At 38.7% G+C, this 16,970-nt stretch overlaps 1 protein-coding gene across 1 annotated transcript in view; it reads left to right on the forward strand.

Annotated features, from left to right (window-relative positions):
* The window catches only part of LOC136857928 (tRNA wybutosine-synthesizing protein 4), a 157,023-nt gene that overhangs the window by 90,346 nt on the left and 49,707 nt on the right, over positions 1 to 16,970 (forward strand). Inside the window, exon 5 of the mRNA XM_067137025.2 lies at positions 4,701 to 4,890. Coding sequence (XP_066993126.2) covers positions 4,701 to 4,890 — 190 coding nt within the window. The remainder of the gene's footprint in view (positions 1 to 4,700; positions 4,891 to 16,970) is intronic.

Consider the following 16,970-nt stretch of genomic DNA (forward strand, 5'->3'; position numbering starts at 1 on the left):
AATTAGCAAAATCTGCTGTGCAAGTAAAACGTTGAGTAAGAGGGCTGTGAATAAACAATACTCCTCTTGACCAAAGACAAAGATATAATAGATGCTGGGGACCAAATATCTCATTGTAAATGTATCCTCTTTTGACGTTGCCTCACTAGCAAGTTATTTTTACGTTAGCCTGATGTTCTGAGTATTACCCAAACGTGGTTGACGTTTAATTAAGTTTCAATTAGTTCGTCTTCTAGATTATACTATTCTTGATTAAAGAAAAATCTCTCAAGAATGCATTTCAACATCATCTTAACTACCTGTACGTTAAAAGTAGAACTGGAATTGTGGTTCAGTCTAAGATTGCAGCATCAGTCATTCCGTAGGCACGAAAACATTTTTCCATGTCGTAAAATTTTACATTCCCAAATATCGATCAAATTAACATCACTGTATCTTTCTTTTTGAAATACATTTGTATTTTGTTCGATTTCAAGTTCTCAATTAATTCACACCAACTACATCATGTTGACCAAAATCTCCCAAAATTATTCCTTTTACATTTTTGTTTAAATCTCTCTGATCCGGAGAAAACTTCACTTACATTGCCGTATTACATTCACCAACACTGTATCTTGGTCTGTTAGAGACCAACCAGTTATAATATAAATACAGTGTACTGAAATTCTGGGCACTTACATTCATATCCAGACTGGAAAGCAACCCCTTAAGGTATTGACAAATACACGCTGATCAGATATACTTTACTCCAGTGCATAATGTTTGTGCTGTGGATTAGGGCACGCTCATTTGCTGCATGCAAGTCAAGTTCAGTAGCGGGAAAGTAAACCATACAACAGTAACACAAACAGTTTTAAGAAGTTCATTACTTACCAGATTATGAAAGGGGGAAAGGGGGTGTTGAAACTGCCTGCTTTCATTCTTCACACATTTTCGGCTCCTCATTACAAAATTATTCATCACTCGCTGTAGTTCACATTGACGAATCCTGGCAGTTTTGTGACAAATATTATGTTTCAGTTCCTGTATAGTGTACAGGATCATCTTGTGCATGACATTTTTTAATTTTTCTCTGAGATAATAATCACAGGCAGATAAATAGGGGGGACCAAGGGTGGAACAAATCCCTACTAATAACTCTATTCTATGGTTACACTTTATAAATTTCTCTCATGGAATTATTAGCAGAGTGAGCATTGGCAGAGTCCTGTTAAAAGAATGCAAAATCACACTTGGGGGTGGGGGAGTATGACATTCACATAAGTAGCAGAATCAACCATATTCTAAAACAAAATCGATCGTATGATTCTTTCACCACTGATGGGACACCATACACTGATTTTTGCATTATGGAGGGGACTTTATGTACAAAGTCAGGGTTAACAGCACTCCCAGTCACAATTGTTTTGTGTACACACACAACCATGGAGGTGGAAACAGGCATCGTCTGAGAAGAATATTAAATATGTGGGTCTATTTGACCATTGTATACATTTTCTAGATTCCACTCACAAAATGTGCACCTACAAAAAGGGTCACCTGGCTGAAGAGCATGTGCCACAGTTATTTTATATGGCTTTAAGTGTAATAATTTAGTAGCCTTTTGCACAGACCCATATGAAATTCGCACTTGTGCAAGACGACAAAGTGATTTTTGTAAAATTATCCAAATGATGATGACCAATGTAGTCTAATTTTTCTTCCGTGAAAACCCTATGCTGCTTTTTTGGTTTCCTAGGCTGGATTACACTAGTTTCCTGAAATGTATTATTATGACTTGGAACATCTACACCATGGTATCTTCCTTGAAACAGTCTTTGAACTACACAAGCTGGCTGAGTTAGCACATATGAATTCTACATAGACATGCTGTGCCATTGAAAACGCATGAGCCATTATACCCTTTATGACTAATTACAGAATTAAGAAAAGAGCAACAAAAACCGCACACTTAGAACAGTCAAGGTCAGGGAACAAAACGTGTTGGCATACCATGCCATTCCTTTCCTACCCATAGGAAAAACACCGCATATGCCAGAGTGAAGCATATCCGATCACTCTGTATAACTGCATCTGTCTGTATGCCTACTTGTAGACAGAACATCAAACTCAAAAGGTGGGTAGCATTTCAATCATCAATTTAGAAAGCCAAGAATAATTGCCGAGAGGATTTGTCGTACTGATAATATGTCGCCCCGCAGCAGATGATTGGTAGGCCAGTACCCATCAGGGCTGTAATGTGATAGGAGTTGTTTGCAGCACCAGTAAGGAAACATTAGAATGATGTTCTGAACAGTGTGAAAAGTACACGATGGCCAAGAAAGATAGTACTGAGATCTGATTGTGTGTGCATAATCAACATCAGAGGGATTTTCAACAAAGGAAGCTGCTTGACGTGTGTGAGTGATTGAAAATTATGTGGTTTGGACGTGCAATCATTAGAATACAGAAAGTAGAGTTGTTGACTTACCCCTCACAGACTGTCTACATTTTACAACTGCAACCAATCATCACTGTCTCCAACTGTTAGCCAAGATGATTCCTGAGCTGAATGCTTCAGGACTCAATTCAGTGTTGTTCACAGTGGCTGCAGGATATTTTGTGCCCGGTCAGACTGCTTGGACACCGAACATGTTAGTTACGTGGTATGGGTCATGTGGCTGTAAGCTTGTATTTCTGAGCTGGTGAGATTGGATCACACCATTTGCAGCCCTGCAGATGCTTTACCATGGTTTCCCATTCACACCAGGGAAATACTGGATCTGTACCCTACTTAAGACCACAGGCACTTCGTAACACTTGAGAAGCATGATAGCTGAGTGGCATCATTACTGGTTTCTCACCTAGGCAGCCATGGTTCAAACCACAGTCAATGCATGCGAGATTTTTTAATGAAAAGTCACATTGCTGTGGTTCAGATTCCATGTATTATTGGGGTCCCATGGCTATGATCACCTATGATCACAAAATGAACAGTCATGTAAAATTACAATCTTATGTCCTACCTGTAGCAGTAGCAAACTGCCTGTTACCAGGAGGCCCCAGGTTCAATTCCTAGCCAGGTCAGGAATGTTTACCTGGATCTGAGGGCTGGTTAAAGTCCACTCAGCCTACATGAGAACAATGGTGAGATAGTGTGCCCCAGTCTAAAAAGCTAGAGGATTTGTCGTGCTGATAATGTCACCCTATAATCTACAGGCCTTTGGTCTGAGCAGCGGCTGCTTGATTGGCCAAGGCCCATCAGGATTGTAGTACTGTGTATTTGTTTTGTTTATTAGTGCAGCATTAAATTACTAGCTAAACGGAGCTGGTTAGAAACAGATTTCATGATGGCAATAAGGATTCCTTGTGGCTATGGTGAGGTCTAGGTCTTGCACATTGACGTAATGCAGTCCATTACAGATGAGCAAGAAATCGTGCTGAATGGACTCCCCAGAATTGATGTTTATCTTTACTGGCAAATGTCACATGTGTCTGAAACCAGGCAATTATAGGCAATGTGTTTAAAGAGCGTCAGCTAATACTGCACTTCTCAGACACTGTGCCCTACATGTGCATCAAGATGGTTTCTGGGTTAAGAGTACTGTATAATATAAGGTCACTGTCAATCACTTGTGTCTCAGCGCATACTAAATATTCCAAGATATAGAGATAACATTCTTACACCTGGAGTAGAATAGTGTTACTAGCCTTTTGAAGAATACGATGGATGCTAAATCGCTTGTACATTCTGTGGTTATCAATACCTTCACTCAAGTACTGGTATCATTTCAATGAAGCGGCCTGCCTGTCCCCCATATGTGAACCCTATTAAACATGTGTAGGATTAAATAAAAACAAGCTATTTATGGACTGTTTGTTTTATTTATTTGTACTACCTACAATGATTAGGCTGCCTAAATATGACAAAGTATACCGTAACACTTGTATATTGAATGTGTGTGTAACTATGAAGAGTTTTCTGAGTTAATCCTTCTCATATGCAGTACTATAGAGGTGATTTCTAACAACTTGGGTGGAGCCTTTAATAGCCAAGATGGCTAAATCACCTTTGGGTCCTTCACTTAATTATTGTTTTATTTTTGTCATATTTCATTTATATTACTTTAGTAAATTATTGATTATTTATCGAATCATAGTCTAAGTATGTTGTTAATCCAATATTCTCTGTTATCTTGTTTAGAATAATTCTTTTAAAAACAATGTAATCAATCTATATCCTTACTAATTTTTGAAACAAAAGATCTTCCACAAACTTAAATGCAGCTTATTCCACTTTAATGTTAATAATCTTGACAAACCCTGTAATTGGCAAGTCTTTTGCGGAATTGCCAATAATGAATAGGACAAATTGGATGAAGAATGACTTGACGACCTTGTGGACAGTCTGCCAAGATGGATTCAAGTGTTTATCCTGCTACTCAGTATGAGCATTGTCAGGGTTGATGTGAAAAATTCCATCTGAGAAACCTAGGATGTGATCATGTTCGACTATATTTTTTATTGTCATGAACTGCACACTTCATAAATGATACAAAACTTTTCTTATGTGTATAGCTTACCCGGTAATCATCTCTGCAACATAAAAGATAATTTTGAAAACCAATTTCAGTGAAATTGCATGTCTTGAATTGGTTATATTGATGAACAGTGTAGTGTTCTTATACCTTACTGCATGTTCTACGTTTCATTGTCTACAGCTCATCCAGACTTATAGAATGGGCATCCTCTAAGTTTGAAAGTGCATCGTTTGTGACCTATGAGCAGATTTGCCCTGACGATGGCTTTGGCATGATAATGCAGAAACACTTCGAGAATCTAGGCAGCCCATTATTATCTGTAATAAAGTATACAGATCTTGCTGCTCAGAGAAGACGCTATTTTACGAGGGTAAGGTAAGTTCTTCTTAAGAGTACAGTCATTTCTCGTAGTCTATTTTACCTCTTGAAATTTTAAGCTAAATAGTTGCAGGAATGTGTTCAGAAAGTAACAACATTGGATTTTGAAAAGAATAGCTTATTTATTTTTAAAAATCAAATTCGCTGTTTCATAACCATCACAGTTTATGTTGCTCTAATCGTAGAAGGGCATTCATATTTTTGATGTTGTAGAATGCAACTCTGTTATCAAGCAGTGGCTGACCAGCAACTTTGTCAGGTGTAAAAAGCAGTTCAGGTAACTTGTTATCCGGGAGATAGTAGGTTCGAATCCCACTATCGGCAGCCCTGAAAATGGTTTTCCGTGGTTTCCCATTTTCACACCAGGCAAATGCTGGGGCTGTACCTTAATTAAGGCCACGGCCGCTTCCTTCCAACTCCTAGGTCTTTCCTATCCCATCGTCGCCAGAAGACCTATCTGTGTCGGTGCGACGTAAAGCCCCTAGCAAAAAAAAAAAAAAAAAGGTAACTTGTTGGTGTTAAGTGGGTAGTGATTCCATCTGTAGTAAGGTAAGAGTTTGATTGTGACCAAAAGTATATGGCTGAACATTTTCTTGAGCTAAAAGCCAAGGGAGACCAAGCAAGGATGGTTAGACGTAGTTTGTAATGCTTCAGTCTGGGTTCATTCGCATGTATTTCTATCACACCATTACTTGCTTGTTAGATTTTATCTCGCTTACTTCATTCATATTTATAATTGTTTACTGCCATAGAGTAAATTTTCAAAAAAAAAAAAAAAAATTTGATGATTGATATATTTATGAAGGCAAATTAAAAATAAAATTTAAAATTCATTTCTATTTACATAAAAATTATTTGTGGTCTTTCCCATCACATCCACTAAGAATAAGTCTTTAAAGTTAAAGTTTAGAGACATTCGCATAGAATATGGCACAAAGAAATTATAAAATGTAGGTTCACATGGAAAAAAAATGGCTTTACGCATGTCCAATTTTTAGTCATTTAATTCTCCGTGTGCACTTAATGAAAGTTACTTTCTGAACAAACATAAGCAATTCCTTGTGTGTGCTCGTTACATAGGCCTGAACCAACTGTTAATGATCTACAGTGAAACTATTCTTTCTATTGGAACAATAAACATATTTTGTTTTTTACGCAGGTTGATATGTGGGTAGCTTGTCTTCTACAGCAACATTCTTTATTTTCTCCACGAGACAAAGAAAAGGGTTTGGAATTGACATGCCTTTGACCAGTTATGGCCTTACGAGCATCAGTCACTGAATTATGTGAGAAATTTGCTTTGTAACAACAAGTATTTGTGTTTACCATGTAAACAATCTGCATTTATTGCTCCGATTTATTTTCATAACGCCGAAGAAGATAGAAAATGGCCAGTAATTATTTATTCTTGGAACAGAATACTCCAGTTTCAAGCGATTGACAATGTTCACACCTCATTATATGAGGTTATGAACGTAAATCTCTCAGGCTTACTTCCCTCGTCAGAGGCAGGATTGATAGCGTCATGATTGTGCAATGTAAATAACATAAAACTGAATCAGGCTGCACCAGTGTGCTGGCTGGTGAGAACTGCCGCGCACACTTCTGGGGCGAAATGAATTATTATGGAGCTACACTGTAATGATTGTGGCAGGGAAAATTAAAGCTCTTGGAGAAAACTTGCCTCACAGCTGCTTTTTCCAGCACAAATTTCACATTACAGATTTGAACCTAGGGTTTTGCAGTGAAATGCCAGCATCTAAGTACATCATTGCATGAAATAAATTTCATGTTAACCCTTCAAGCCGGCAATTTTATCCCGAGCTGCTCACTTTCCCAACGGTGTTCAAATTGAAGCTCAACAAAGGATTAGACACCATCAAGTTAAAGAACTCACAATGTTAAATGTATAAAATGTAATGCAATGAAAATTTTAGGACTACTTACCAAGATCATTATCAATGTTTTCCAGTGATATATGTGATGACTGCAGTTCAGCGTTGTCTATAACCACCTTTAATATTTTCAAATATATATAATTTGGGTAAGTTCCATATTTGGTACCTATTTATTTCAGGCATATTAACAAAATAAGCAAGATATTTTTATTTTATTTTTAGAAATGTAGGCAATCTGAAAATTTTCATGTATAAATTCCAGGAAAGGCTGAATTAAAAAAAGCTATTTAGGCCTCATATATGAATCCCATAACTCCACAGTTGTTCGGTTCCAAGTCCGGAATGAGAAGAAGGAGGGTTGGCAGGTCTGGCACTCAGCTGTAAAACTGCTAACGCCAAGTGTTGGGCGGCGGTAAATAACCTGACTCCCTAAAGGTGCCAACGGCTTCGGGTGAATGAGATCTCTTAGGTGGGGTGATGGTCCCCTCAGTGGAGGAAATCACACTGGAATCCATCACTTGAAGACCCAACGGCAAACAAGCGGAGGAGGAACCTCTCACTTCGGTTCCCAACGGTTGTGGAGGCGGATGAGGTCATGCCAAACGGACTGGCTGTGAAGGCGCTACTCACTCGTAACTGGTGTCTGCGACAGTCCATTGCAATCTCGGTGCCTAACCCTGCACGTCTCATCTCACATGTGCCGCAGGATATGGCTTTGAGACCATAGTGTGAGGGTCACTTCCTGGCAAGTTGAGATCCTCCTTAAATAAATCTGTAGTGATTATTTAAAATTGAAAGACCGGGGAATTTTATCTCATGTATTTATTTATGTTTTATGTGTTCTGTGTATGAATTTTGGAAATATTTAATTTTGATGTGGCTTTAAGATGGTTTGGTTGTTGTGAAAAATTAAAGTAAGAGTAACAATTAGGAAACACAATGTACCACACGCGCCAGATTGGGATGGGATATTTCCGGTTTCATCATATTGCACCAATTTCGAAGTTTCTGGATGCTACTCAATGTTCTTTATCAGATTTTAGTTCTGGTAATTATAACATTTATTGTGATTGCCGGACGAAGGAAAATACGGACGCTCGTTGGTCGTTTTACTATTTCCTAATTTCCGGAGAACAGCTCGTGGGCAACGCCAAGCTTGGCTGAGCCGTCTTTTCTGTTTGACCAGTGCAGGGAAAGGTTGTCTTCTGCAGGTGACGGGTCTTCTTGGCCCCTCCAACAGGTAAGCACCTAGTTGTTTTTCATCTTTCAGGTTATCTTCAAATGTAGTGTTCCGTTTAATTTCTTTTGCCGGAGCTTACCCACTTTTTCCTTCAATCGTCAAATTTTTCTTAAAATGACTTAGCCTTCCGGCAAGTCATATCAGAGTTGTGTTAAGAGACAGTTCACATTTCTTTGATTTTGTAAATTAGATATTCAGCGCCTCTAGATGTAATCGTAAAGTGTAAATTTCCCCTTGGGGCTGTCTCATTTATCCCATTTCATCTTAGTGTATTCGCATTTAGGACGGGCACCCTTTCTCAGAAGTGTTTTTGAGGGGGCTTAAAGTTGTTCTCACTTTCTTACATGTACATACTCATGACTGTATAATGTTACTTTCCTTTTCTTTCGTCAGTATTATGTGATTTAAATGTTTCGCCATGAACAGTGGAACGTTGTGAGATGTTCAGACCTAAATGTTAAATAACATAAATTCTATCCTCGGGGTAAATTGTAATTATTTTTTTGTAACCATTTTCCATTTTTAAAGGTATTTTGTTGATTATTTGCGCTCTAATTTGAATGTAAATTGTTAAGTAAACTTATGAATTTAAAATCACCTTTGATTTTGCTTCTTCAGCATTGCCAATACCTTTCACCATCTGGATATGGTTCCCAGTCGCTTCCCAATTATCCTTCCTTAGTCGTCATGTTGGTTAACTTGTTTGTTTTGTTTACTGTGCTTAAAGAGCTTATGGTTTTAATTTCATGCACATTATTATCATGTCTCTCTGCGTTAATTTGTGTTGGTGTGTAACTATGTGGTTGCACAATGGTAGCAAATATTATTATTATTATGATTATGATTATTATTATTATTATTATTATTATTATTATTATTATTATTATTATTATTATTATTATTATTATTATTATTATTATTACTTGTGGCCGTTTATACCCCGGAGGTTACAAAATCCACGCCAGTGGCACTTTTCCTGCTACTTTCCTCACTTCAATCAAGTCCATTGGCACTGGGACGAAGATGGTGGAGGCAGGTTTAGGGTAAACTGGGAGCGTCTAGTCCGGACCTGCACGTTGGTGGCAGATGTGTGATGGTCATCTTCATGAAACACAGTGGCTACTCAAGAATTCGGTCCTGCATCTGTGTCTGGGCAGGCCTATTTAGGACCACTGCTGCCCACTTCAAGTGGGGAAGGCCCTAGAAAATGTAGGCTAAACATCGGAAGTCACCCTTTCGCCTGGCTGGGCAGCTGCACCCAGCGGATAACCCCACATGCGGTTGAAATATGGCAGATGAACGTAAAATTATAATTGGATCCTGGAATGTCAGAATATTGCTTGATAACGACAAAAGTGACAGACCGGAGAGAAGAACAGCTCTCGTCACCCATGAGGTTGATAGACTAAACATAGACGTTGCTGCAGTGAGGGAAACTAGACTATCAGATGAAGGGAAGATCATTGAGTCCGGATCGTTGTGTGCCATCTTTTGGAAAGGAAAAGAGGATAGAGAGAACCGTATTCATAGGATTGGATTCGCAGTTATGACGAAACTGGTAAACGATCATCAGCTCACACCCATTGCATTCACTGAAAGGCTCAGGTCACTCTGTATCCCACTCTCCGGAGATAGATTCATCACACTTATTTCTGCATATACTCCCACCCTGAAAGCCGATGAAGAAAATAAGAACCATTTCTACCACCAAATGAACTCCATCATCACCAAGATAGCACCATCAGACAACCTGCTACTGCTTGGAGACTTCAATGCCAGAGTGGGAAAGGATAATCGATTGTGGGAAAATGTATTGAGCAAACATGGTATTGGTAATTGCAATGCCAGTGATCTACTTCTCGGCCTGAGTGCGGAACATGAGCTGTTCATCACTAACACTCACTTTCGCCAACTACAGAAGAGACAATACGCGACACTTTCGGATTTAGCCTTGTTAAAATGGGAGACAATTCACAAGTGGCGCTCCTAGTGGCGTGACCTGAAAATTCGCGCTAAATTCAAATATCATTGGAAATGGATAAATAAATTACGTCTAGTAAGAAAGTGTTGCTAAAATATTAACTTCAAAGTTGCTAAAGCAATTCTGGATACATGAATGAATTATTTAACAGGTTATTATTTAAAGACTGAAATTAAACATTTAATCCAGATGTGAAATGGACTGCAGTGAAAGGGCTTGATCTTTCATTTATGCATTACCTTTTTTAGCTTTAGCTTACCTGCCTGAACTTTCACGGCTAGATTTGTCTTTTTTTCTCATTTAAAAGCATTGTACATCACATTAGCACACTTGTCAATAAAAATATTGGCACATCCCTCACACACATGATTCAATGAATTTGCATTTAAGAGCTGGACAATTTTCCTCTTAACTTGAAGCCTACTAAAAGAAAATCTATAAATTTAGCCTCAAAAACATTCAAAATTTCCCTATAAGCAATACTTGCCATTACATTAGGGTAAAGCAAATGTGCATCATCACATTTCTTAAATCAACCATATTTTCTTCAGTGCTTGACAATGCATAACGGCATTCCAAATGGGGTACCTTGGAACACAACCAGCCACACACATATGCATATGCATTTTCCTGAATTAAATCAAAACCCACGTATCACACCTACAACAACACATCGGTATTGAAGGTTAACTGCTGCACTAATACAATAAAATAAAATAATATTTTAAGCGTTAAAATATGGGCCGTGCAGGTCAGAAGTTTAGGAAGTAGGCCTTCTATAAAAATATCTTTGTAACTGGAAGAATTTATATGCAAACGCAGTATTTACTTACATTTTCTTGTCGCAAGGGAAACATAAGAAAGACCACGAATCCTTCTGCACGTCATAGTTATTGCAGCCAAATGCAGCACACATTTTTCCATTCATATTGACAGGAGATATAAAGGAATGACACACGCTAATATTTACTTATGTCAACTTAATGCAAAAGCGTAAATAACCCCAAAAACTTCACATACAAATACACATACTCTTATGACAGAATCAGTAACTCTCAGGTCACTCCGCTAGACAGAGCTCTAATTGCTGTCCCTTGATATCTCGCAGAGTGTCGCGTATTGTCTCTACTGTATTTAGTTTCGCCTACCTGTTACAAGACCACATGGATGCACCCACGATCTAAGCACTGGCACATCCTTAACTATGTCATCACCCGACAGTGTGAAAGAAAGATGTTCTCGAGGAGTATTGATGATTGTTGGACAGATCACAAACTTCTGATTTGTCGACTCAGAAATTCCTACCATTGGAAACCAACTGTGCATCACCCAAGTAAGCCCCGACACAAGTTTGCCACTTTCAAGTTAGATAAATCCACATCATCAGAATTTCAAAATGCCATCATGAACCGATTGGCAACCAATCCAGTATGCACAAATGACATGAAGCAAGAATGGTCAACACTCCAAAGGACTATCATTCAGTCAGTTGAGGAAATCATCAGCTGCGAGAAAAGAAAGAGGCAAGACTGGTTTGAGGACAACAGTGAAGAATTTCTGAGCCTTATCAATGCCAAATCGGAAGCCCACCTATCTCTTCTTCAAGATCCATCATCCAGTGTGCAGAAAGCTGTGTTTCAAGATCTGAAACTGAAATGTCAGACTCCAATAAGAGAAATGCTTTAATTGCTAGAGGCTTTACGTCGTGCCGACACAGATAGGTCTTATGGCGACGATGGGATAGGAAAGGCCTAGGAGTTGGAAGGAAGCGGCCGCGGCCTTAATTAAGGTACAGCCTCAGCATTTGCCTGGTGTGAAAATGGGAAACCACGGAAAACCATTTTCAGGGCTGCCGATAGTGGGATTCGAACCTACTATCTCCTGGATACAAGCTCACAGCCGCGCGCCTCTACACGCACGGCCAACTCGCCCGGTATAAGAGAAATGAAGAACAACTGCTGGCAGGAGAATGCTCTAGAACTCCAAAGACTATCTGACGCCAGAGACCTGCGGTACTTTTACATGGGAATAAAAGAGATGTACGGTCCATCTCGCTCTTCAGTTGGAACTTTGAAAACACTCTTACCAATGGTAGAGACATCCTGGAGCCTTGGAAGGAACATTTGTCCACTCTTTTAAACTGAAGCTCCACTGCTGCCGATGACTTTCTATGGAATGTGCCACAACTCCTCCCCTCAACCATGGATGGTGATGCCACCAACTTATCAGGAATTCTGTGTGGCACTTGATAGGCTGAAACCTAGGAAAGCACCTGGACTAGACAACATCCCTCTGGAACTAATTTAAGGCGAAGGCTTACCCATGAAAACAAGGTTCTGTACTCTCATCCTCTCTATTTGAGAAACCCAAAAATACCCGGCGATCTCAAAAATGCCAATATCATTACTATTTTTAAGAAAGGTGACTGTTGTACATTGACAACTATCGTGGCATTTCTCTGCTATCCATTATAGGTAAACTTTTCACAAAGATCCTGCATATCGCTGTATATCCATCATCTTGATTCGTATCGTTTTATTCACATAGGTTGAAATGTCATGGGCTTTGTAAGTGTCAGGTAACCAGCTTCAAAAAGTGGGAGTTGACAAACTCTGTCTCTTCAGAATGTGTAGGGGACTAATTCTGCAATCTCGATGATGTCCTTTTCCTGGTAAAGGGCTAAAATTAGCATGGCGTGTCCGGTCGCCTGCCTGCCCTCGGGCTACTGGAAATTTACTGCAAGCTATTAATACGGGTGATGTTGTAATACCTTATTTTACTTGTTCAAATTTAGTTATTGTCGTGATACAAAATATGAGATGATAATGTGAAATAGATGACTAAAAACTCTATATATTTGCATAATAATTTAGAATGACCTACCATAAATTAAATACATACATTTTTCCAATTATTTATACAGTTTGATTAGTACATTGACTGAAAGATAAAAATAATGATAAAATAATTTTCAACTTACTAGGCGGATGATGGACCATGCATAAACTTTCTAATTCAAATTTCCCTAACAGGGCTGTTGTCAGTTAATGGGACATCACACTATTCTTATTTAAAGTTAACCTTTCTTTCCTTTTTCATGCATTATTGTGCTTCAGAATTGATTAGTAGACATCTCAGTGTTAATCCTTGCTTAAGGACAGTTATCCATCTTGGATCTCTGTCATATGCACAGTCAGGGGAAGACATACTCTAGAATGGAAACCCAGAGAAGGCATACCCGAGAGCGGAAATACGCAGACGTCTTTTGGGAGTCAAAATGGACTGCACATGCAGCCAATTTGCAGTTGCATCTCGGCGTTGTCACATTTCTGATATAACACCACACATAGATTACCTTTTTGCAGTCCATGCAGACTGCTTCTGTTCATTTGCAGTCGGTTCTCGCCGAGCCACCAACTGCAGGACTACAGCCCTCACATTACACAGATGGTTTGTCTTTGACTGCACACATGGGCCATTTCATTCAGATAATGTTGACTTCACATAATGGATATTGAATGCGATACCTTTGACACTGAATCTTTTGTTAACAAAATAAAAAAAAAAACTAATCCATCCATTTGGAATTACAAGTGTGAATCGTATAGCAATAAAACAGGTTGAATGGGCTGCCATATGTATAAAATATTCTGTGAATTTCACCTCAAAATCCAACAAAGAAAGAAATTAAGTAGGTGAGAATTTTGATATATTTTGTATTCTGTTGAAGATGAAACTAGCATACGAAGTTTCCAAAAGGCAGTCAACCTTTACATGGTTTTGGTGTTGTTCGTGTTAAAGAAAAAAGCATAGTATTGTTAATAATTTCTACACATAGTTAAATACCTTTATGTGCTAAATATATTTATATAAATTCAACTTTTGTCTGATGTATCTGCCAGACAAACGGCGTATTTGGATTTGTTGTTTATTGTTCTTTTATCATGTATTTTGTCATATGCTTTATCATACAGGGTGAACCCGAACTCCAACAGAAAGAAACATTTAACGGTCTGTGGAAAACATGCCACTTTTTTCAGTATGCCAAAGGAACATTCAATATATCTTCTAGCCTGAGACAGTCGGTTGTTTCTTTTTTCTTACAGTTAGATTTTTCCCTCCAAATGGATACAACACATTTTCCCGCAAACTGAACACTCCATCTACAACAAAGTGCATGCAGCCAAAAGTCTCTGTTGTTTGAAATTTGTTCAGGTGGTGGTGGTGGTGATTGTTGTGTTAAGAGGAAGTACATACAACTGGGCAACCATTCTCTATATAACATTAATCAGAGACAAACAATTGAAGGGATCTGACACTTTGAAAAATGAAGGTATCGGCCAAAGAAAGACAAGGGCCATGAAGGGCGTGAAAATGAAGAACTCCCTAGGCCTCGAGTGCTCTAATACCGTGGGGGTCGGAAAAGAACAAGAGTTGACCAAGGAAGGGATAGGATTTCAGGTGATGGAATACCGCATTTACGCGAATAATCCCCACCGCCGAATAATCCCCGCACTCTAATTTTAGAAAAGACCCTTTTGGAAGAAATGAAATGAACTAAAATTTCTTTCATCGAAAGAATAATGTAGGCATAAACAAACATTTCATATCACTCCTCGAGTTCCACTTGGTATTTACACAAATATGAACATGACGGATATAGCTACTTTGCTTAACATATCTGAGATGATAAAAATGCATTGTGTGTGTGTTTGAGTCATCAGGCCATAGGCTGGTTTGATGCAGCACTCCATGCCACCCTATCCGGTGCTAACCTTTTCATTTCTATGTAACTATTGCATCCTACATCTGCTCTAATCTGTTTGTCATATTCATACCTTGGTCTACCCCTACCGTTCTTACCACCTACACTTCCTTCGAAAACCAACTGAACAAGTCCTGGGTGTCTTAAGATATGTCCTATCATTCTATCTCTTCTCGTCAAATTTAGCCAAATCAATCTCCTCTTGCCAATTCGATTCAGTATCTCTTCATTTGTGATTTGATCAATCCATCTCACCTTCAGCATTCTTCTGTAACACCACATTTCAAAAGCTTCTATTCTCTTTCTTTCTGAGCTAGTTATCGTCCATGTTTCAGTTCCATACAATGCCACGCTCCACACGAAAGTCTTCAAAAACATCTTTCTAATTCCTATATCAATGTTTGTAGTGAACAAATTTCTTTTCTTAAGAAAGCTCTTCCTTGCTTGTGCTAATCTGCATTTTATGCCCTCCTTACTTCTGCCATCGTTAATTATTTTACTACCCAAGTAGCAATATTCATCTACTTCCTTTAAGACTTCATTTCCTAATTTAATATTTCCTGCATCACCTGCCTTCGTTCGACTGCACTCCATTACTTTTGTTTTGGACTTATTTATTTTTATCTTGTACTCCTTACTCAAGACTTCGTCCATACCATTCAGCAGCTTCTTGAAATCTTCTGCGGTCTCAGATAAAATAATAATATCATCGGCGAATCTCAAGATTTTGATTTCCTCCCCTTGGATTGTGATTCCCTTTCCAAATTCCTCTTTGATTTCCTTTACTGCCTGTTCTCTGTAAACATTGAAAAGGAGGGGGGACAAACTGCAGCCTTGCCTCACTCCTTTCTGGATTGCTGCTTCTTTTTCAAAGCCCTTGATTCTTATTACTGCAGACTGATTTTTATACAGATTGTAGATAATTCTTCATTCTTGGTATCTGATCCCAATCGCCTTCAGAATCTTAAATAGCTTGGTCCAATCAACATTATCAAATGCCTTTTCAAGATCTATGAATGCCATGTATGTGGGCTTGTCGTTCTTGATTCGATCCTCTAAGATCAGACGTAAAGTCAGGATTGCTTCACGTGTTCCTACATTTCTTCTGAAGCCAAATTGATCTTCTCCCAACTCAGCTTCAACTTTTTTTTCATCCTTCTGTAAATAATACATGTTAAAATTTTGCAGGCATGAGATACTAAACTAAAGGTGCGTTAGTTTTCACACCTGTCAGCACCGGCTTTCTTGGGAATAGGTATAACAATATTCTGCCGAAAATCGGATGGGACTTCTGCTGTCTCATACATCTTACACACTAAATGGAATAACCTTGCCATGCTGGTTTCTCCTAAGGCAGTCAGTAATTCAGAGGGAATGTCATCAATTCCAGGTGCCTTGTTCTTATTTAGGTCGCTCACAGCTCTGTCAAACTCTGACCTCAGAATTGGGTCTCCCATTTCATCAGCATCAACAGCCTCTTCTTGCTCCAGAACCAAAGTATCTACATCTTTACCTTGATACAACTGTTAGATATATTCCTGCCATCTTTCTGCTTTGTCTTCTTTCCCTAGAAGTGGCTTTCCATCTGAACTCTTAATATTCATACACCTAGATTTCCTTTCTCCAAAGGTTTCCTTGATTTTCCTGTATGCAGCATCTACCTTTCCTAGGATCATACAACCTTCGACATCCTTGCACTCTCCTTCAGCCAGTCTTCCTTAGCTACTTTGTACTTTCTATCCACTTCATTCTTTAATCGCCTGTATTCTTTTCTGCCCTCTTCATTTCTAGCATTCTTGTATTTTCGTTGTTCATCAATCAGGTCTAGTATCTCCTGAGTTATCCATTGATTTTTAGTTGATCTTTTCTTCCTTCCTAACATTTCTTCACCAGCCCTACTGACTTCATTTTTCATGACTAACCACTCTTCCTCTATTGTGTTTCCTTCAGCCTTTTCATTTAGTCCTTGTGCAACATGTTCCTTGAAACAATGTCTCACACTCTTTTCTTTCTACTTGTCTAGATCCCATCTTTTTGCATTCTTACCTTTCTTCAATTTCTTCAGCTTCAGATGGCATTACATGACCAACAAGTTGTGGTCAGAGTCCATGTCTGCTCCTGGGAAAGTTTTGCAATCCAACACCTGGTTTCTGAATCTCTGCCTAATCATAATGAAGTCTGTTTGATA

This window comes from Anabrus simplex, chromosome 1, assembly GCF_040414725.1.
Source record: "Anabrus simplex isolate iqAnaSimp1 chromosome 1, ASM4041472v1, whole genome shotgun sequence".
NCBI classification, from domain to species: domain Eukaryota; kingdom Metazoa; phylum Arthropoda; class Insecta; order Orthoptera; family Tettigoniidae; genus Anabrus; species Anabrus simplex.